The 23836-nt window shown below is 43.6% G+C and overlaps 1 protein-coding gene across 1 annotated transcript in view; it reads left to right on the top strand.

Moving 5' to 3' along the window:
• DMTN (dematin actin binding protein) overlaps positions 1-23836 on the top strand; it is a 123792-nt gene that overhangs the window by 69690 nt on the left and 30266 nt on the right. The window contains 6 exon segments of the mRNA XM_068274702.1: positions 3136-3186; positions 6719-6777; positions 11566-11640; positions 13643-13798; positions 20674-20718; positions 22390-22501. Of these exon segments, the coding sequence (XP_068130803.1) occupies positions 6760-6777; positions 11566-11640; positions 13643-13798; positions 20674-20718; positions 22390-22501 (406 nt within the window). The 5' untranslated portion in view covers positions 3136-3186; positions 6719-6759.

The raw sequence follows: 23836 nt of genomic DNA, 5'->3' as shown, positions 1-23836 counted from the left end.
GCTGATAATATTCAGCTGGCCCGATCATGCCGCTTGACCCGCGCCCACTCGATTCCCGCCGGCGGGCAATGGCAGGGAATCGAGCAGTGATAAGGAAGCGCCGGCAGGGATGAGCGGCAATCGATCCGCGCGGACGAGCAGGGATGCGCCGGCATCGAGCCGCTGGCCCGCCATGTATGCCCGCCATAAAAGATGATGTTGACTGCCACTTGCATCCACAAACAGAGGGAAAATCAGAGAGAAATATCCTTTGCATAATAATTTGGAACGTGGTGTAGACTGCAACAGGAGACCTGGGTTTGAATTGCGGCTTTTCCTGTTCAGTGAGGCCCGGTTCACATTAGCGTTTTTTTCCAGATCAGAACCGGAATGTATACTGTACAAATAGAACGGATATGAAAGGATCCAATGTTAACCTATGGATCCATTCACATGCGACCGTCAGTACGGATACTTTGCGTACGTTCCCTTCCCCGGACCTAAAAATTGCTGCAGGCCCTAATTTTCCGGACCGTTCTGCCCAGCGGAACGGTTCCGGACAAAAAATGCAGCAGCATTAGGGCAATGGAAAACGAAACCTTTCTTCACACTAGTGAAGAAACGGACAATTCCACAGGGGATGGGGGCATGGGCCGTCACGAACCTCAGCGACGGGATGGTGAAGGAGGGTTTATACATACCTAATCTTCCGTAGCAGCCGGCATTAGAGGCTTCCGTCTTCTTTCGCGTCATGTGACTAGTCACATGACGCGCTGTGTAGTCACAGCGGAAGAAGAGGAAGCCTCTACCTCTGGCTGCTACGGAAGATTAGGTTTGTATTGCTGAATGAAAACGAATCCGATCAATCATTGATCAAATCCGTTTTCCCTATGTGAACTGGGCCGCGGACAGAGCCATCCGGAGCCGGTGAAGCAGAGACCGGATCCGCTCACCAGATCCTTTTGGCTCTAAAACACAATGTGAACCGGGCCTAAGCCAGCACCTGTTTAGTGAGGTGTCATTGGGCAACACTCCCTAACACTGCTACTGCCTATAGAGTGTGCCATAATGGCTGCAGCTCTGGTGCTTTGAGTCCACCAGGAGAAAAGCACAATATAGATCTTCTGTGTCTTGTCTAGACAGTGTTTTATCTCTGACTCAGCTGTCTCCTTTAGGCCTGATGTAAAGACTTTAAATAAAAAGTAAATGTATTTATCTACTAAGAAGAGTGCTTATATTGTTCTAAACATCATGCCCAGCCTCTAAATTATTGCCTTACTTAATTACAAATACTAAGAAAGGTGTAGTGATGAAAGGAAGAACCGGTGTGGTTTGAAAAATGAAAATTTGTCTTCCTTGTGAATTATTCAAGGTCTGTGTGACTGTGGTGGTGGGGGGGGGGGGGGGGGGGGGGGGGGGGGCTGGATAAGAAGTAGAGGGATGACTTGACATGTGGCAGGTGTGCGGCAGCGTACGTGGCTAAATATGAGGCCAGGGCATGACTGCATATGTGTCTGAATATGAGACCAGGGCATGACTTAATATGTGGCAGGGGCGTGATGGCATACGTGGCTGAATATGAGGCCAAGGCATGACTTAATATGTGGCAGGGGCGTGATGGCATACGTGGCTGAATATGAGGCCAAGGCATGACTTAATATGTGGCAGGGGCGTGATGGCATACGTGGCTGAATATGAGGCCATGGCATGACTGCATATGTGGCAGGTGTGTGACATCATACATGGCTGAATATGAGGCCAGGGCACGACTTAATATGTGGCAGGTGTGTGACATCATACATGGCTGAATATGAGGCCAGGGCATGACTGGATATGTGGCAGGTGTGTGACATCATACGTGGCTGAATATGAGGCCAAGGTATGACTTAATATGTGGTAGGGGCGTGATGGCATATGTGGCTGAATATGAGGCCAGGGCACAACTTAGGGCTGGTTCACACAGACGGCAGGTGGCGTTCGGGTGGCCAGAAGCCGCGCCTTCCTGTGATGTCTCGTCGGGGGTACAGCGATCATCGGATTCCCGTCGTGTCGGTGTTTTTCGTCCCCGCAGGGGAACATGAAGCCACGGTGGCTAGGCGACCCTGGACACAGTATGCAGCTTCTAGGGTCGCCAGAAATGACGGGGAAAATCGGGATCCATACACCGCGTTTGCGCAGTTGACGCTAATCGCCGCTGCATCAATTTTGTCAGAATAATAATTCTGCATGCCAGCTCATCACTGCCCATACAATTCTATGGGTCTGATCACACTTCTACAGTATGTTGTAACAGATTGTGTTATTGTAACTCGCTGCATACAGGTTTTTTTAAAGGATACCCGAGGTGACATGTGACATAATAAAATAGACCTGTGTATGTTCAGTGCCTAGCACACAAATAGCTATGCTGTGTTCCTTTCTTTTCTTTCTCTGCCTGAAAGAGTTAAACATCAGGTATATAGTTGGCAGTTCTGGTCTGGGTCAGGACTGAATCAGACTACAGTGTGACCCTCACTGATAAGAAATTACAACTCTAAAACACTTTCCTAGCAGGAAATGGCTTCTGAGAGCAGGAAAGAGAAAAAAAAGGGTCAATAGTTCATAGATTTTAGCTCTGGCATTCTTCATTGAATGTGTCATTGAGCAAAAACAATAAAACAGTAAAAACTTAAAAAGTAGATTTAAATATAAAATAAAACTGTGGAATATCTTAAAACATCATTTTAGGAGAAGGATAGATACAATTGTTTATTTCATTAGTTTATTTTCATCTCTGGTATCCTTTAATTAAAGTGAATGGTATAACACATCTGTAGTTCAGACTCATTGTAATGTGTGTTATGCAATACACACAGTGTGTATCCACTATCCAGCCCAGAGATGCATTAAAATGGAAATAGGCCCTAGGCAAGGTAGTAGATTTGGGACCCCCTTGTGGTCCTTTTGGGGCCGAAGTGAAGAGAGGTCAAAGAAGGTGGCAGGTGGGCCCCTTGACATCCTCTAAGTTCCAATTACCTGCCTAGGTTGCCTGGTGGATGATTCTGCTCTGATCTAGTCTAAAAAAGTTCATGTTTGACTTGATGTCCTTTTCAATAGTCACTGTTGTGCTTTCTCAGCTGCCAGCCAATCATATTCCTTTGTTTGCTTTTCCTGCAGGGCTGGAGTAGAACCTCGGGGGTCACGTGATGCAGAGTAACGTACAGACGGGTAAGAGTTTATGTCAATTTTCCTCCTGTGTTATGGGGACCTGTGTCTCTAGATCTGGTCACTTGAGCCACGTTTTTGACAGGATTAGTAAATAATTTAGTTTTAACCATTTATGGAGAATTTTTAGACCTCACTCACACTCACAGCTTTTTCGCATTCACGTTTTCACGCATTATACTGGTGCATAGCATGCATGGTCATATATGTGAGACATGAAAAGCAACAGATATCAAACATCATTAGCATTACTGCTGCCAACAATGGGAAATTAATTCATATGAAACGGTCTTTAGGGGAAGGCAGTATGTTGAAGAGGATAACAGTTTAGTTGTACAATTTTACCAAACCACATTTTTGCAAGCAGTCTCATCTTAGGTTTAATATGGTCCCACCTACATATTAGTGCTCCAATGGGCAGCACATTAAATATCCTGGGTATTTAGTATAGTAGACAATGGAATGTATGATTTAAAATTTTACAGATACTACTTTACTACTTTTATGCACCCCCCATAATGCGTTTGATAATTTTTCAGTGCAGGGGAGTAGCAATAGCTACGTGGGGTGGCACGGTGGCATAGTGGATAGCACTCTTGCTTTGCAGCACTGGGTCTCTGGTTTGAACCCCAGCTGGGGCACTATCTGCATGGAGTTTGTATGTTCTCCCCATGTCACTCCTGTTGCCTCCCACATCCCAAAAACATACAAATAAGTTAATTAGCTTCTCCCTAAAATTGACCCAAGACTCTTGTAGGGATTAGATTGTGAGCTCCTCTGGGGAACAGTGGCACACTATATACTATGTAAAGAGCTACAGGAGATGTTGGAGATAGATAGATAGATAGATAGATAGATAGATAGATAGATAGATAGATAGATAGATAGATAGATAGATAGATAGAGGCCCCGGATGGTACTTGATGCATTCACTATTAACTTTCCTGTTTATCTCCACTCTCTGACTTTGTCTCAGTCCCCATGGACTATATGCAGAGTACATTGCATGGGAATGTAAATTGTTCAGTCAAGTCATATCCATAGGTTAGGCACTGCTCAAGAGTGCCTAGGTCTGAAATATCACTATAGGGCCCAATAATCTCCAGCTAAGCCACTGTTTCTGTGATTCTATACTGCAATTATGTGGCCCTGAGAATTAATGTCCGGCTTGTGCAGACATTGGTCGATCCATATGTAATTTAACCAGTATGTGTCACCCTTGTCCCCTCCATCTGGCAACATAATAACATGTTCGGCTGGCATTAGGATTTAGCAGCTGCTGGGGATGTGTATATAGATTAGGCTGCTGTGATAGATTAGTTACAATGTAATTAATGTACTTGGTAGTCAGTAGTAATATGGAGAGGACAGGAAGGTGCTGGGAGTGGGGGATGGAGGTATGTGGAGGCTCTCTATAGGAAATACAGAGTGATTTTATTGTTTGGTTTAATGCTAAAGTATATTTAAACTATGCATTTTCTTCTTGTTTTGAGGAACACATGAAACATCATAAATTAAAATGTTATTTTCATTTTCTCGTCTTCTTTGACAGGTTTTATGAGCAGAATAGTAATTTCCCTTAGTCCTTTGTATACAGGTCTCTAAAGAACCCAGCCAAGAATAGTGTAGCTAGTATGCCTTTAGCAGGGTCTCCCCCCCCCCCCCCCCCCACACACACACACACTTATGCCTGGTGCACACCATGCAATTTCCCGTCAAATAGACAAGTCGGATCAGTTATTTCCAACAGGTCTGATCTGATTTCCAATCATTTTTCTAAATGATTTTTCCAATCGCTTCTTTACAAAATCGATTAGAAAAAACATCGGAAATCAGATTGGAAATAATCGATTCGACCCATCTATCTGATGGGAAATTGCATGGTGTGTACCAGGCATAAGTGTGTCCTTCTTGATCTTGCGACCCCACTAATGACACCCTTCCCATGGACTTCCTGGGTCTCTGTGAAATCACATGACCATGCATCTCATACCCTGTTTGCATGGACAACCTTGTGCTATGTTGTATAACCGTTACCTCTCTGTCTGTCACCTCTTGTTTACATTGCATGTATCACTAGTTATTGCTCAGCACTGCGTAATATGTTGGCATTGTAAACATTGTACATGTAAATAATAAGAATATTACCCCGAGGTATGTTGAGGTCTCTTGATGAACCGTTCATTGTTCCCCTCTTCACCCCACCCAATGGAAGCCACTCCGTCATTCCTAGCAATGTCGTCCCTTCTTCACAGGGGCAGAACTTTTTATTAGCAGACAGATCAATCCAGTCCAGATTTCTATTGTCACTTGTGTTCTCTCCACTGGGGATCAATGAGATGCAAATCATTTCCCCTTGCATTCACATTTGGCCTTAAAGAGGAGCTGTCAGCCATACTATCTCTGAAAAAACACATATATAAGTAGATAAATACTTGCTCTACTAAGATAACATATGTATTGCACTGTCCATGTTTTGATTTTAGTGATTGTTCTACAGTAAAAAAAGAGAAAATCCTTCCATTTTAACTGTGGCTATTTTGAAGCCAATCCTGATGTAATTTTCTCCCTTACTCTCCTCTGCCTGATTGTGTATGCATTGCCTGCCCTTCACTATAAAAAGTGCATTGTCTCAGCATGAGCAATATTAGCCAATCAGAGAGGAACAGAAGTGTTGGAGGGGGAAACAGGAGAGAAAGAGGCTTCAGCCAATCAGGCTGCATTAGTTAAGTCTGAGGGGAAAGTAGAGAAGCAAAAAAGGACAACCCAGCATGCCCTGCAACTTCCTTTGTGCGTACCACATTTTGTGTGTACCAAATAAGAGTCAGGTAAACTGGGGGATGATCATTTATCAACAAGAGAAGTAATAGTAATTTTAACTTTTGGATTGCCTGGTTAGCATCCTTACATTACTTGTGTACCAGATAAAAATAAAGAATTGATTTTTGATTTTATGCCTGACAGTTACAATTTAAACTGCTCAGCCATCCTCTTCCTGGTCCTTAGACCATTATGCACAATATGATGGTGTTCAGAGCAATGCCACCGCGATGTGGCACCCCACTTCCAGAGTTCAGGCAACGGCCATATAGAATCAGGAATTGCCATGGTGTGATATATTATTAATATTTAGTACTTACATAGCAGGGTTGCCAACTCATCCCTTTAATTACTGACACATATGAATCATACAGGTTTTGTGGCTATTTAGATGCAGTTAATGCACTGGTTATGTGCAAATAGCCCCAGAACCTGTATAACCTAGATGTGTCAGTAATTAAAGGGATGAGTTGGCAACACTGTTACATAGCGGCGACATCTTTTGCAGCGCATTACAGAGTATATAGTCATGTTTCTAACTGTCCCTCAGAAGAGCTCACAATCTAACCCCTCCCATAGTCTTGTGTCCATCTTTTTTTTGTGAGGGAGGGGCAATTAACTTATATGTATGTTTTTGGGATGTAGGAAGAAACTGATCTGCCTGGAGGAAACCCACACTGACACGGGGTATTAATCTAATGTTTATTTCTTGTAGATCTCTGGTATACACACAGGACACTGACACACAGAAGCTGAATGGAAAAGCTTCCAAAGGTAAGAGTACTAATAAGGAAGAAGATACTGGGGGAGTTATTGATAAGCCGTATGCAGTGCATCATGGTCTTATACGATATTGGAGGACATGTTCTATAGACATGAGCGCACAAATTTTGCTGAATTCCGACCTTTGCATCACAATTCCGTAAATTTGAGTTGAAAGTCAGAATTCATGTAATTTCGACAAGTACTTTCCAAATGTTATTTAAAATTATGTTTTGCCGTGTATGAATGTTTTTTTCACTTAAATAGCAAAAAATGTATAGTGAGCATGCTCAAGATACATAAAGGCAAAACTGCGAAACGCAAAGCAAAAAAGCAAAATTCTAAGCTAAATTGTAACCTCTATTTCACAAATTCACACTAACCATAATTAATGTTGAAGGAAACCTGGAGGAGTAAAATAAAGATAGGGACACCAAGAGCCATATATAGTGTAGCGTGTACTGGTAATAAGGGATGAAGTTGGTAGAGTAAATACAAATATACTCACAAAGCAGGGTTACCTCAAAGGCAACCACTGTAACAGCAGGTGGGGAGATAAGATCTGCCCCACTCAGGATTACGAAGTCGCTATATGTAGATCAGGAAAAAACGGGGGTTGACACCCCTCCACCAAGGGTGGACTTTGAACAATGTAACAAGGATACAGAGGCGCCAGAAGAATAAAAATGTCTAAAAAGTTTAAAATTTGTGGAGGCAGTGGTGGACTTACCTCCTCCAAACAGACACAAGATAAACTAACAAAGTTTAGCAGAATAAATTTATTTACATACTCCAGGGGAAAATGCAACGCATTTCGCAGATATGACCCCGCTTCATCAGGCAATAGGTAGGAGTAGGTACATTGCAGGTCTGTATCTGGGCATAAAAGAGTGCCCAATTGGGATACTTATCTCAGTACAGGAAAGCCTCTGGAAAATCCATAGGCTCCCCCTCCCATTCCATTCCAGTGCTGGGACCCCAATTATTGTCAACAAGTGCTTGTTGACAGAGTGTGGCTGCACTGGTTCCTGTGCAGTAGCATGAAGCCGAACAGCCTCAGCTTTTTCTGACAAACCCAAGTGGTGGCTCCTTGCTACTGTGCAGGCTTGAGCAGTCCTGCGCAGTTCTGCCGTGCTCACTCATGTATGGGAGTGCGGCTGGGAGCTTTCAGGGGCTCAAGCATTTAGCGGTGGTCTGCAGGAGGATGTGAGAAGCCTCTGGTGTATGCTGAGGCTTCCCTCTACCAAATTTTGCTCTTTGCAAAGTACTGTAGATGTCTTAGGCCCGGTTCACATTAGCGTTCGCTATCCGGATTTTCCGGATCTGATCCGGACCGCATACTGTACAAACGGAACGTACGTTCCGCATAGCAATGTAAAGTCTATGCGGACGTTCACACGTGTCCGTTCGGATCCGGACTCCGGACTCTTTTCCAACATGCGCTATTTTTTGGGTCCGGATCTCCGGCCCACGCACCCGGACCGGAGCCGGACCTGAGCCTGACAGCACCATCAGGAACACAGAAACCAATGGGGAACGGAAGGCACAGAACACACTGCCTACAAAAACCTGACGTTCTACCCCACTTCCTATGCGTATGCAAGCGGCCATTTCGGATGGGGACACATGGGCCAAGCATGTCTGGAGTGGAGCAGCAGTGACAGACGTGCTGGAGCTGTTTGGCAGAATGTCGGAGGTGGAGGTGAGGCCTACAGCGGAGGAACCTGATTCTACACGTGCACCAGGTGCACCTTCTGCTGACCCCAACATTTTTTTTTTAAATTTCGCTATTTTTTGCCCACGGATCCGGATGGCAGCCTGATGCATGCCTGATACAAACGGACCGGATCCGGATCGGAACCGTACGGTTCTGATCAGGATCCGATCAGGATCCGATCAGGATCCGGTCCGTTTATTTGCCAAAACGCAAGTGTGAACGGGGCCTTAAAGGGACTCACAGCTGGATTAAATAAAACTTTTTATACATACCTCCAGCCCCATACCCACGGATCACTCCCACAGCTCCGATACTGGGTCCCCGCACTTTGGTCAGTCGGGCCAATCTACACAGGAGTAGTGCACCCTCTACGTATCTCTCCAGCGGCTGTTGGAGAGATATGCTAACAGCGCACTTCACTTACGTCAGAGTGGCTCCGACTGATGGAAGTGCAGGGACTAGGTATCGGAGCTGCGGGAAGACTGAGGATGGCGGCGTGGGAGCGATCCGTGGTTATGAGGCTGGAGGAAGCCCCAGGTATGTATAAAAAGTTTTAATCAATCCAGCTCTGGTACACTTAATGATATTTAAATTGATAGTTTTTTTTATATGAAATGTGTGCCGTGAGAAGCCTCTGGGGTATCCTGAGGCATCCCTCTACCAAGGTACATATCTAATTTTGCTCTTTGCAAAGTACTGTAGATGTCTTAAATTATATTTAAATGTATAGTTTTTTAATATGACATATGTGCCAGGTTTTAAACTGAGTTCTAAAGAATTCACCTTAAAATGTATGTGTAACGATTGTGGGATTCTCTCCGTGGTCAGCGCACAAGTCGCGCGCTGACACTGCGGAAATCCTCCACAAGCGTATAATTTGAGAGAACCCAGCAAAAGGTGCAATGCACCTGTAGAGGGAAATTCCTGTCGGCAGATGGAGTTGTGGAGTGCAGAGGAACAGATCATCTGCCCTGCCACAGACGCCAGACAGGAATTGTACGAAGGGAAGAACCGCAGGGCAAGATAGCCCTGAAAGAGAGAGAGCAAAGCGACAGAGAGTACATGTGTCCACCAATCTAGTCGCCACCCGCGACGGTGCACACACAACCGCAGAAACAAAGTAAAAACGCAATCACGGGAGAGGCGATTGCCAGAGATGACACAAGGCTTAAGCAAGACAGGTCACGAGAGTAGCAAAGGCACAGCAAATCATACAATGAGAAGGTAAGGAAAATAACAAACGCTAACTAAACGTGAACACCGCACTCATTCGCAACAGCGAACGCGTTTACAGTGCGGTCTCCGCGTGTTAAGCACAACAGAGACAAGCACGCCTAACCAACCACCGACACACAAACACAGAACAGAAGGATCCACAGCCGCTACCGCTAGAGGCTAGTGCGATCCAAACAAGATAAACAGGAGGGGCTACCAGTAACAACCGCTGTTCTGGTTGGCACCCCCAGACAGACAGAACGACTTCCTGACGCCCACCGTTGGCGGCAGGACAATCTCAGCAGTGAGGCAATACAGACAAACAGATAAGCCTAACTGCACTAGGGAAGCTGCCTAGTGCAGTCCCAGGAATTACTCTAAGCTAACTAACAATTCAACAGGAAAGGCTGACACTCCAGGAGTGATTAACAAACCGTAATGACCAGCGAAGTACTGTGGAATCACATGGTATTTATAGAGCAAGCCTACAGAGGATGTGGCTAGGCAATTTTCATGACAACCGTATGCAAATTCTTCAGCAGCAGCAAGCTACAAAACTGACAAAAGGTCTCTTTTCCAGAGCCCTGCAGAATGCAGACCTGAACAGTGGTCAAAAAGCTGCCTGCCTGCACAGGCAGCTGAGCGGATCATTACAGTATGTAAACGTATGCCTTCAACTGTAAAACCGATTTTATTAATAAAAGTACTGCTTCCGTTTTTACCCTGTATAAATGTTCCTCTTACCAGTCCAACTATCTGAAAACTGTATTGAAATTTGACCAGCATTGGTCAAATCTGCAGCTCTGTCCTGTGAACTTCCTACTCACACTTCCCATTCTGATAAAGGCCCATACACACGTCTGATTTTTTCGAACGACGGGTCGTTTGAACGTCCCGTCGTTCAGTCGTTCGCCCACCAAATCGGGCGTGTGTACAGACTGTCGTTCGCGTGATAAGACTCAGTTTGAGCAATCCGCCGGGCGGATCGCTCAAACTCAGTCTTATCACGCGAACGACAGTCTGTACACACGCCCGATTTGGCAGGCGAACGACTGAACGGCGGGACGCTCAAATGACCCGTCGTTCGCAAAAATCAGACGTGTGTATGGGCCTTAAGTCAAACTGTTTACCGTGGTGTGTGCAGAGAGACAAGACAACTGCCATGTGTTTTCAGTGCTGTCTTTGTCAATGCACATAGAGGAGTAGACAGCATCACTCATAGGAAGGGAGAGGGTGAGGAGGGAGTTTACTGAGAGGTTGGACTTACCTGAAGACCCACCCATGCTGTGGTTGAATTTTACAGATGTTTTCAGCTGGATGGATTATGAAAAGTAAGCACTTTTACAGGGCAGAAGACATACGGGCAGCACGGTGGCGTAGTGGTTAGTGCTCTCATCTTGCAGCGCTGGGTCCCCGTTTTGAATCCCAGCCAGGTTAACATCTGCAAGGAGTTTGTATGTTTTTCCCGTGTTTGTGTGCGTTTCCCCTGGGTACTTCGGTTTCCTCCTGCATCCCAAAAACATACAGATAAGTTAATTGGCTTCCCCCTAAAATGGCCCTAGACTATGATGCATGCACTACACGATACATACATAGACACGTGACTATGGCGGGGATTAGATTGTGAGCCAATCTGAGGGACAGTTAAATGACAATATACTTTCTACAGTGCTGCATAAAATGTCAGCACTATATAAATACTAAATAATAATAATATTGTAAACACCTCTTTTAGGATACAGTAAAGGCTTCATAAAACTGACTTCACTACATGGTCCAAGATTCATAAATAAGTTGCATTGGAAACAGGTGTCTTATTATGTGTGTACAATATATTGTGTTTGTTACTACTGTGCTGTCTTTTACAGACCCCTCTTACATCTCCTGGCAGTGTCACCTCCTCCAGAGGGCCTAGTGTCCCGGGGTCGCCCTCTACTATCACTGTAAGTCATCTATTGACACTTATGAATTTACAGTACATACTTTGCACTACACTACACTCTTGAAGTTAACTTCCATTTTGCAACAGACTACTGGAGACTGAATAGTGTCATGTATGGGGAAGAGAACTGACTGATGATGGAATAGAGTCATGTTTGAGAAAGAAAATTGACTAACGATGGAATAGAGTCATGTCCGAGGAAGAGAACTGACTGTTAATGGAATCATTTCATGTCTGAGGAAGAGAACAGCAAAGTCAAAATGAACTTCCGCACACTCATGCAAATCCTCATGCGAAACCATTCACAAAAATCATGCAGCAATCAATGCTGTCCCTACACCTAAGTTAAAAGCTGGGATCTTCGTTACAAGAATAAAGTCTCTTGCGTAGTCACATACACCGCGTAGATGTAGCCCAGTGTCGTATGTGTCCCAACTCTGGCCCTGTAATATGCATAGCACAAACATGCACACATTCAGCGCTTCAAAACCTATCTAAGGAATAGGAGCACATATCCTTACAGTCCTCCCTGGGAGGGGATGATGGAATAGCATAATATATGAAGAAGAGAACTGACTGATGATGGAATAGAATAATATATGAGGAAGAGAACTGACTGATGATGGAATAATGTCATGTCTGAGGAAGAGAACTGACTGGTGATGAAATAATGTCATGTCTGAGGAAGAGAACTGACTGATGATGGGATAGTGTCATGTCTGAGGAAGAGAACTGACTGATGATGGAATAGAGTCATGTCTGAGGAATAGAACTGACTGATGATGGAAAATTGTCATGTCTGAGGAAGAGAACTGACTGGTGATGGAATAATGCCATGTCTGAGGAAGAGAACTGACTGATGATGGGATAGTGTCATGTCTGAGGAAGAGAACTGACTGATGATGGAATAGAGTCATGTCTGAGAAAGAGAACTGACTGATGATGGAATAGAGTCATGTCTGAGGAAGAGAACTGACTGGTGATGGAATAATGTCATGTCTGAGGAAGAGAACTGACTGGTGATGGAATAGCATGGTGTATGAGGAAGAAAACTGACTGATGATGGAATAGCATGTTATATGAGGAAGAGAACTGACTTATGATGAAATAAAGTCATGCCTGAGTAAGAGAACTGATTGATGATGGAATAGAGTCATGTCTGAGGAAGAGAACTGACTGGTGATGGAATAATGTCATGTCTGAGGAAGAGAACTGAAACTGGTGATGGAATAATGTCATGTCTGAGGAAGAGAACTGACTGATGATGGAATAATGTCATGTCTGAGGAAGAGAACTGACTGATGATGGAATAGCATGTTATATGAGGAAGAGAACTGACTTATGATGAAATAAAGTCATGCCTGAGTAAGAGAACTGACTGATGATGGAATAGAGTCATGTCTGAGGAAGAGAACTGACTGATGATGGAATAGAGTCATGTCTGAGGAAGAGAACTGACTGATGATGGAATAATTTCATGTCTGAGGAAGAGAACTGACTGATGATGAAATAGACTGATGATGAAATAATGTCTTATGATAGAATAGGAAAAAGATGTCGAGGAATGCTCATTCGGATTTTGCAAAATTAACATTTTGGATTTCCAAAGTCTATAATTTTAGCTGAAAATTGGATTACTGTAGTAAGTTTGGTCTAATCACAAAACTCTGATACTACCGAGTATTCCTGAGTCTTGTGATTGGCCTAAAATATCTGTGGTGCTCCAATTACCACGGTAAAATTCTGCATTCTCTGATTGGTCCAATACTTCCGTATTTGGACAATCAGGCAATGCAAAAATTGACAAAATAAAGACTCACCGGAAAAATCGGAAATCTGCAAAATCGATAATCAGCATTGGCAGATTTCTGACCATCCCTATGTCTGAGAAGTAGTACTGACTTGTCTCCTAAAAATATATCTAGTTAGCTAACAACAACACTTACTACAGCAAGTCCGTCCAGAGCTTCCACCATTAACCAGTATTCTTTGTCTATTTTCAGGCCCGTATGGACAGTCGGGTCATTGGATACAAGGATCTGGCCGCCCTCCCTCGGGATAAGGCCATATTGGATATAGAGCGACCTGATCTGATGATCTATGAACCACATTTCACATATAGCATTCTGGAGAACTCAGAGACTCTGCGTAGCCGAGAGGTGAGTTCTCAAACTCTCAAATGGTTTCTGATACTAGCTCAGTCATGCATTTTCTTACCTTTAATTCCTGAATCTCGTACTCAGATACAAATCAGGTTACCTTAAGCTATGCTGATTAAATGTCCTATAAATATGTTAAATCAGTGGGGTTGATTCACTAACTTACAGTAAAAGTGACATACACAAACAGTGCACAGAAATGTTACCGGTACTTACGCCAAAACAGTAGCAGGCGTCGCCCAATCAGTACAGACATGTTATATGGGTAACATTACCGTTAATATGGAAACCCATCTTATGTTACTTGTGTAACGTCCATTACTATAGAAGCGTAAGCATTGCCCATGGAACATGGGTTGCGTTAATTGCACAATGGACACTACACTGTTGGCAGAAGTAGTGGTAAAATTGCCTTTAGAGATGGTATGAACTGTTCACTGCCATACAGTTCCTGGCAAACTTGGGCTGTTCGTATTTAACGCAAATTTTTTTGTTAAAAATTCACCTTTGCATTTTTTACATTAAAGTCACTTTAGCAGTTAATAGCAAAGCCCCCGTTCAGGCTAGAAACAGCAAATTTGCATGGTATGTTAGGGAGGACAGTGGGCACAAGAGAATTTATTTTTTTTCAAAAATACCTTGTTTTTTGAGAAAATCAATTTGAAAGTTCTTGTGCTGAATGTGGGTAATGTTTCAATGGCCACCGACTTCAGTGGTTAATAGCAAAGCCCCCGAAAGTGCTAGAAACAAGTCGGCGGCCGTTTGCCTGCCATTTAAAGAGAACCCGAGGCAGGGTTCTGACAATGCAATCCACGTACAGAGGCTGGGTCTGCCTATACAGCCCAGCCTCTGTTGCTATTTCAATCCCCCCTAAGTTCCCCCTGCGCTCTGCTATCCCCCATAAATCACAGCCGCGCTGTGCGGGCTGTGTTTACCTCTGTACTGTCTCTCTGCGTGCTCCCCCCCCCCCCCCCCACCTCCTGCATAGCTCCGGTCCCACCTGCGTCCCTTCCCTCCAATCAGCGGGGAGGGAAGGGACGCGGGCGGGGACCGGAGCTATGCAGGAGGCGAAGGGAGTGGCAGACTGACAGTACAGAGGTAAACACAGCCCGCTGTGACACGCTGTGTGTCGGCAGCGCGGCTGTGATTTATGGGTGATCGCAGAGCGCAGGGGGGGCTAAGGGGGGATTGAAAAATCAACAGAGGCTGGGCAGTATAGGCAGACCTAGCCTCTGTATGTAGATTGCATTGTCAGAACCCCAACTCGGGTTCTCTTTAAGTCTATGACCAGTTCGTTAACATTTGCTGTAAATTTGCTTTTGCGAATGCAAAATTTGATGTTCGCTACATCACTAATTGCCATGCGCTGTTTGAGTGTGTCAGTTTTAACCTAAGTTAGGGAATCAACCCCAATGTTTCTCAGTATTTTCATCATTATCATAGCATGTACCCGTTTTGTACCAGTATAATCATAGCATGTACCCGTTTTGTACCAGTATTAGCATAGCATGTACCCGTTTTGTACCAGTATTATCATAGCATGTACCTGTTTTGTACCAGTATTATCATAGCATGTACCTGTTTTGTACCAGTATTATCATAGCATGTACCCGTTTTGTACCAGTATTATCATAGCATGTACCCGTTTTGTACCAGTATTATCATAGCATGTACCAGTTTTGTACCAGTATTATCATAGCATGTACCTGTTTTGTACCAGTATTATCATAGCATGTACCCGTTTTGTACCAGTATTAGCATAGCATGTACCCGTTTTGTACCAGTATTATCATAGCATGTACCTGTTTTGTACCAGTATTATCATAGCATGTACCCGTTTTGTACCAGTATTATCATAGCATGTACCCGTTTTGTAGCAGTATTATCATAGCATGTACCCGTTTTGTAGCAGTATTATCATAGCATGTACCCGTTTTGTACCAGTATTATCATAGCATGTACCCGTTTTGTACCAGTATTATCATAGCATGTACCCGTTTTGTACCAGTATTATCATAGCATGTACCCGTTTTGTACCAGTATTATCACAGCATGTACCTGTTTTGTACCAGTATTATCATAGCATGTACCCGTTTTGTACCAGTATTATCACAACATGTACCCGTTTTGTACCAGTATTATCATAGCATGTACCCGTTTTGTACCAGTATTATCATAGCATGTACCTGTTTTGTAGCAGTATTATCATGGCATGTACCCGTTTTGTAGCAGTATTATCATAGCATGTACCCGTTTATAAAAGATGTGTTGCTGAATATCATCTAATGTGAACAACATCATCTCAAGAACCTCTTGACAGACATACATACTGTGTTTGTTAGGAATACAAATGGCCTTTATTCAATTCCCTGTTCTTCTAAGTTTTCTCCTAGAACATATTTTTTTCATCTTCTGTTTAACCTATCTTAGTTCTTGGACGTAGAAACTACGTCCAGGAACCATGCGCGCTCCCGCAGCCGATTGCGCGCGTGCACGCATGCTCCCGGCCCGTGGTTTGTTAGCCAGGTAATCAGTGAATCGGGCTATGGTGCCCGATCACTGATTCCTCTCCCCCGCTGAAAAAGCAACAGCTTCTCTTTTTCTGGCTGTAGCGTCCCCCATGTGTCTCTCTAAGCGTATGTTACGCTTAGAGTGACGTCATGTAAACAAACTCAACACTGCAAACAAAAAGTAATACTACAACTAAAAGTAAAAAAATAAAAATCAACACACATTTACATTATAAACCTATTGTTTACATCCCACCCTTCCAAAACTACCCAAATAAAATGTTTAATACATATAAAAAAAACATTACAATAAAAAAAACAAAAACATGTAAATAGTTACCTAAGGGTCTAAACTTTTTAAATATCAATGTAAAGATGAAATATTTCTATATTTTTTTTTTATTTTAAACTTGTAAATAGTGATAGATGCAAAACGGAAAAAATGCACCTTTATTTCCAAATAAAATATTGTCGCCATACATTGTGATAGGGACATAATTTTAACGGTGTAATAACCGGGACATATGGGCAAATACAATACGTGAGTTTTAATTATGGAGGCATGTATTATTTTAAAACTATAATGGCTGAAAACTGAGAAATAATTAATTTTTTCAGTTTTTTTCTTATTCTTCCTGTTAAAATGCATTTACAGTAAAGGGGCTCTTAGCAAAATGTACCCCCCAAAGAAAGCCTAATTGGTGGCGGAAAAAACAAGATATAGATCAGTTCATTGTGATAAGTAGTGATGAAGTTATAGGCTAATGAATGGGAGGTGAACATTGCTCAAGTGAAAACGACGGAACGAGAATGGGTTAAAATAACATTTTCAGCAATTAGCAATTGAAAAAGTACCAAAAATTAAGTGAAAAGTACTGTCAAAATTATTCTGAGTACCGGTATTTTCTTGCTTGCTAGTGGCTTGAAAGGCATTTTATTTATAATGTGAAAATATCACCTAGCATAAAACGTGTGTTATATAGATATGTATTTGTTAGGAATACACAATGGGCCATATCCTATGAGCTTTTCTTCAAGGAGACACATTTTCACCTCCTTTAAAAAAAAAATCAGCTTTTAAGTTCCGTACTTTGCAGGTGAAAAAGTTCTAAAGAGCAGGGATGCGCAAAAACAGAGTTGGGATGAAATCCGAATAGGTGTTACTCGGATTTCATCCAGTGAATTAAAACACCTGTGCGGGTGGGCGAGGGGGGGTTAATCTTACCCATGAGACGTCTTCTTCCTTCCGTCCCATGGCGCCTCCCACGATATGTTCCAATCAGGCGTCACATGATTACAAAGGAGGAAATGTTTGTAGTCACGTGATGCCGGATTGTAACGCATCGTGAGTGGCGCCAAGGGACGGAACGAAGAAGACGTCTCATGGGTAAGATTAACCCCCCTCGCCCACCCGCACAGGTGTTTTAATTATGATAACTTGATGAAATCCGAGTAACACCTATTCGGATTTCATCCGAACTCGGTATTTGAGCATGCCTGCTAAAGAGATGGTAAAAGGGTAATATCAAACTCATTTTGAGTAAATTGCTTAAAGAGACTCTGTAACATCAAAAACCTCCCCTGGGGGGTACTCACCTCGGGTGTGGGAAGCCTCCGGATCCTAATGAGGCTTCGCACGCCGTCCTCTGTCCCACGGGGGTCTTGCTGCAGCCCTCCGAACAGCCGGCGACAGACCCTACTGTAGATGCAATATTTACCTTTGCTGGCTCCAGCGGGGGCGCTGTGGCTGCTTTCGGCTCGGAATCGGAAATAGACGGAAATACCCGATCTCCGTCGGGTCCGCTCTACTGCGCAGGCGCCGGAAACTTGTGCCTGCGCAGTAGAGCAGACCTGACGGCGATCGGGTATTTCCGCCTACTTCGGAGCCGTCAGAACGCCTGCGCAGGAGCCGGGAGGGTAAATATTGACGTCACCGCTGCACGGAGGGCTGCAGCGAGACCCCTGAGGGACGGAGGACGGCGTGGGAAGCCTCATTAGGATCCGGAGGCTTCCTCCACCCGAGGTGAGTAGCCCCCAGGGGACGTTTTGACGTTACAGTTCCTCTTTAAAGTGTATCCGAGGCGATATGTGACATGATGAGATAACCGTCTATGTAGTGTGCAAAACATATCAATAACCAGGCTGTTTTACCGTACTTGCTTTATTTTGCTGCCTGAAAGAGTTAATTTTTAGGCATGGAAGTGACAGCTTCTGTCTTGTCGGTACCTTGTCAGAAATATATTAAACATCACTGATAAGCAAAGTACAGTCATTAAAATTTTCTTGGCAGAATACAACTTCTGAAGGCAGAGGGAGATAGAAAAAGGTTAATAGTTCTTGTATTTTCACTCAGGGACACCTAATAGACTGCCACTGAGCAGAGACAAAAACATTCAATCTACTTTGTAAATGTTTAAATATAAAATGAAACCATGAAATATCTAATAAAAAAGGGGAATTTTTAGGAATAGGAGGATTAATACAATTGTTTATCTCATCAGTTTATTTTCATGTCAGGTTCACTTTAAAATATTTTATTGGCAAGGTTTGAAAATAACTCCATGGAGAAAAACTCAAGAGAAACGTTAATAGCATATGGCCCAATATGTATGTATATATATATATATATATATATATATATATATATATATATTTGTTAGGAATACACAATGGGCTTGATTCACTAAACCGTGATACCGCATATCACGGGCGTTTCCGCATTTGTGCGCGATTGCAAATTTGCACGCACAATCGCGCGAACATTTTTGCACAAACAATCGCCATTGCGTGAACGAATTTGTGATTGCGCACAAACGTGAGAACGGCCATGATATGAGTTATCACGGTTTAGTGAATTAAGCCCCATTTGTGTGAACAGATATTTTTCAAACTTTCCATTATTCTTTTAATTAACTAAAATTCTTATTAGAGCTTATAAGAATGTACATGTTATTTTGTTATTTATTTATTGATTTTTTAAAGTTGTTATTTATCGTTTTTAAGCCTCCAATTGACTGGTAGGTATAGGTTCACAGTCGGCATTGCGCTCCCTGTAGCAGCAGGAACACAATGGCCTCAATTCACTAAGATCATGCCGGAGATAATAGGGCAAGAGAGAGTTATGTTATCTCTTCATTCCTTAAGTTACCTCCTCTGTAGTTATTTTCACACATAGTTAATTAACAGCCTGTCTTTAACCACTTGAGGACCCACCCTTTACCCCCCCTTAACGACCAGCGCTGTTGTAGCTGATCTGTGCTGGGTGGGCTCTGCAGCCCCCAGCACAGATCAGCGTGCAGGCAGAGCGACCAGATCGCCCCCCTTTTTTCCCCACTAGGGGGATGATGTGCTGGGGGGATCTGATCGCTCCTGCCTGCGGGTGTTGCGGGGGGGGGGGGGGGGGCACCTCAAAGCCCCCCTCCGCGGCGAAATCCTCCCCCTCCCTCTCCTACCTGGCCCCCCCTGGTAAGCCGGGCTGCACAGGACGCTATCCGTCCAGTGCAGCCAGTGACAGGCTGTCTCCGGTCACATGGCGGCGATCCCCGGCCGCTGATTGGCCGGGGATCGCCGATCTGCCTTACGGCGCTGCTGCGCAGCAGCGCCGTACAAATGTAAACAAAGCGGATTATTTCCGCTTGTGTTTACATTTAGCCTGCGAGCCGCCATCGGCGGCCCGCAGGCTATTCACGGAGCCCCCCGCCGTGAATTGACAGGAAGCAGCCGCTCGCACGAGCGGCTGCTTCCTGATTAATCAGCCTGCAGCTGGCGACGCAATACTGCGTCGCTGGTCCTGCAGCTGCCACTTTGCCGACGCGCGTTATGAGTGCGCGGTCGGCAAGTGGTTAACTTACAAATTCTGGAGTTATTTTAAAGACAGAAGAGTTAACTTTAGGTTTGCCTGAGGTTAAATGTTTCCTGAATACGACATGCCTCATCACCATGGTGATCACTCTAGAAATGTTATTAAAGACAGGATATAAGCTTAGTGAATTGAGGCCAATGTATTGGATCGGGAAAGCAGCGCCGCACGTCATGCACATGTTGCGCCACATACAGTGAAGCATACAGTCAATGAAAAGTATGGTTCACTGTAACCATTAACGTACACATTTTGTGGTAATGCACCACATTCAGTGCATTACCATGCTGCTCTCCATTGCACTGCAGTGGATGCGTCAGAGCGGCTGTTATGCAGCAATGCACCACTGTGAATGAAGCTTTATATATTGACTATGACAAGTTTGAGTACCCCTAAAACCAACCCGAACAACCCCAGGGATACACCTACCACATATTGAGATTCTAGGCTTTAGATAATTGCTAGCAGTCCTTAGAATGACCCTCAATCCTCTGTTTCCTTTGCAGCGATCTCTGTCACCCAAGTCAATATCACCTCCCCCATCACCTGAGGTAAGTTCAGCAGTAAGTGCCACTGAATTACAGCCAAGCTTTACTATTCAGATATATCTGATACTGTGAAGTAGACCAGTTTTTTATCACTACATTATATTGTATCCATTGGAAAATATTCCTATTTTATTAATGGTGTGTTAAAATTACTGCAGATAGCTGGGATTTGCTCTAGTAACAGATTTTAAAGGGAACCTGTAGTGAGAAGTATATGGCTGCCATATTTATTTCCTTTTAAACAATACCAGTTGCCTGGCTAGCCTTCTGGTCTCTTTAGCTGCAGTAATGTCTGAATTGCACACCTGAGACAAGCATGTAGCTAATCCTGTCACATTTCTGTTAGAAACACCTGATCTGCTGCATGCTTGTTCAGCGGCTATGGCTAAAAGTATTAGAAGCAGAGAATCAGCAGGACTGCCAGGCAGCTGATATTGTTTAAAAGAAAATAGATATGGAAGCCACCATATACTGCTCACTTCAGGTTCCCTTTAAAGGCATACAGACAACATTCAATACACACTGAGCTGCATGGGAAAAATCCCATTTCATGAAAACATACTTCAGGGGTCTGGACAGTCAATAGAGGATAAGCTTTCCACATTGGCCCAGGCAAGTGTTCCTGTTTGAGCTCCGGCTATGGAGAGAAAAGAAGGAAGCCAAGAAGAATCAAATTGCCTAATTAGTTTAAAGGGGAACTGAAGAGAGAGGTATATGGAGGCTGCCATGTTTATTTCCTACTAAGCAATACCAGTTGCCTGGCCGCCCTGTTGATCCTCTGCCTCTAATACTATTAGCCATAGCCCCTGAACAAGCATGCAGCAGATCAAGTGTTTCAGACTTTAAAGTCAGATCTGACAAGACTAGCTGCATGCTTGTTTCTGGTGTTATTTAGATACTACTGCAGAGAAATAGACCAGCAGGGCTGCCAGGCAACTGGCATTGATCAAAAGGAAATAAATATGGCAGCCTCCGTATACCTCTTACTTCAGTTCCCCTTTAAAGGAGCATTATGGTGAAACATTGGAAAATTCAAAACACATATGTACATACATATACACTTGTCTTAGAGTAAATATACTGTGATTTTTTTCATTTCCAGTGAAACTGTCACTTACAGTAGGTATTATCTACCAACTATGAACCTCTTACCAACAGTTTTTGGACTAGTCCATCTTCTTATAGGGGGATTCTCAAAGTTTTTTTCCTACCCAGCCTGCCTGCTTACATGCCTCTGTCTTGACAGCTGTACTACACCGCTGCCATTCAAGAAGTGCCTTTGAAAATAAATCATGAGATTCCCCCATGAGGACATGGACTAGTCCAAAACCAGTTGGTAAGAGGTTCAGGGTTGGTTAATTATAATGCCTCCTGTAATTGACAGCTATGTAGGAAATAAAAAAAATATAGTGCATGTACTCTGGGACAAATACACATCTTATATGTATGTGCACATAGGAATTAAAAATGTTATAAAATGTTTTGCCATAGTCCTCTTTATCTCATGGCTGTTGGAGTCTGCTGAGATCCTAGACACATGAGGTCATGGTCCAATCCAGATGAAAATGGTTGGAGGAAGTTACTTTCATCATCCCATGCCTATAGATACCCTTGAGACAGAGTGCCAGCATGATGGTTTGGGTACTGAAATAATGTGATTTACTCTCTAAACAGGTCTCTGCACTTTGGGCAGATAACAAGTCTGTTGCTAGCAGTTCCACTGTACAAGGCCCTCGTGGTGGAAGCAACTCGCCTAGAGGAGGACTACATCACTTTCACTGCCCAGGTAACGACTCTCACAGAGACAGATACGCAATATTACCTCAACACTAAAGACACATGTCCTCTGCGCAGCTCATAACCTATCATTTAAAGTGTACCAGAGCTCCTGTAAATAAAAAGTTTTATACATGCTTCATGCTCCTTGTGTCCGTCTTGCACCTGCGCAGTACGCGTACTACGGTATGTAGGTATGCCTATTGCGCAGGTGCAAGACGGTCAAAGGGAAGGGAGGAAGATCGAGGACTAGCACGGCCAGAGCTGTGCAGTGGCAAAAAACGAAACTAAGCCACGGCGGGGGAGCCGGGTGAGTGACGGCTCAGGCACTGGACGTCTGCAGGGGGCTGGTGGAAGCCCCAGGTAAGTGAAACTTTTTTTCAGGTTCCTTTAATACAAAGCCTGCATGCAGCGAGTTAGAATAGCAATCTGTTACAATGTAGTATTGGGAACAGGCCCATAGAACTGTATGGGCAGTGAGTTGACATGCAGAATTATTCTTAAATGTAACTGAGCATTGTGAACTAGCCCTTACTCAATGTTAGCCCACTGTAAAAAAAAATTACCTGACCCTGATTTACCTGACCCTGATAATCAACTGATAACTACACAAGAGATTAAGCAACAAGCCGCCTTTTGCGGCACCTACCGCTGTTCTGCTTTACAGCCCATGAACAAGTGTCCTATAACTTTTCTGGAATAGTGCACAGCTTAGTGGCTGAAGTATATGATATCTAGTCTTTGTGTTGAGCGCATGGGCTGCTTCGTGTGATCATTACGCAGTATGTCAGCTCGGGAGGACTTTGCTTTAATTCAGCCCTAATGAACAGTGCTTTACCATCCGTATGCAATACATGTGTTGGAAGTTCATAACTTTACCTTTACAAGAGACTCTGAGCACTAAAATTCTGCGTATTACAGCAACATTTGGTTTGTGAACTTTTTCCATGAATGAGCAGTCAATATACTGCCACATCTAATGACTGGTTGCATGGAGTTGATGCTCACTGAACATTGCAGATTTTTGGCAAGATAAAAATACTTTTTTGGGTGCTGATATTCAGGCTGTTTTTTTCAGTGACTTTTTTGGTCCTATTCAGGCTTGATACTTTATATTTGATTATGGCTTCCATCTATGATGTTTACTTGCTGGCTCCTATATATTCTATCAATAGATATTGTATTTGACCATATTGGTAGCACCTAATATCCTCTGTGAGTGGTTTAAAAAGTTAGTGGATACTATAACCTTACTGGTCCCTCACTAATTTTAGGATTGGTGCCTCCAATATGTCCCACTACAGTATATCATGATAATAGTCTATCATAGCTAGTACTCATTGCC

The sequence above is a fragment of the Hyperolius riggenbachi genome, chromosome 3 (assembly GCF_040937935.1).
Source record: "Hyperolius riggenbachi isolate aHypRig1 chromosome 3, aHypRig1.pri, whole genome shotgun sequence".
Lineage (NCBI taxonomy): Eukaryota > Metazoa > Chordata > Amphibia > Anura > Hyperoliidae > Hyperolius > Hyperolius riggenbachi.
This window is presented reverse-complemented; position numbering and strand designations above follow the sequence as displayed.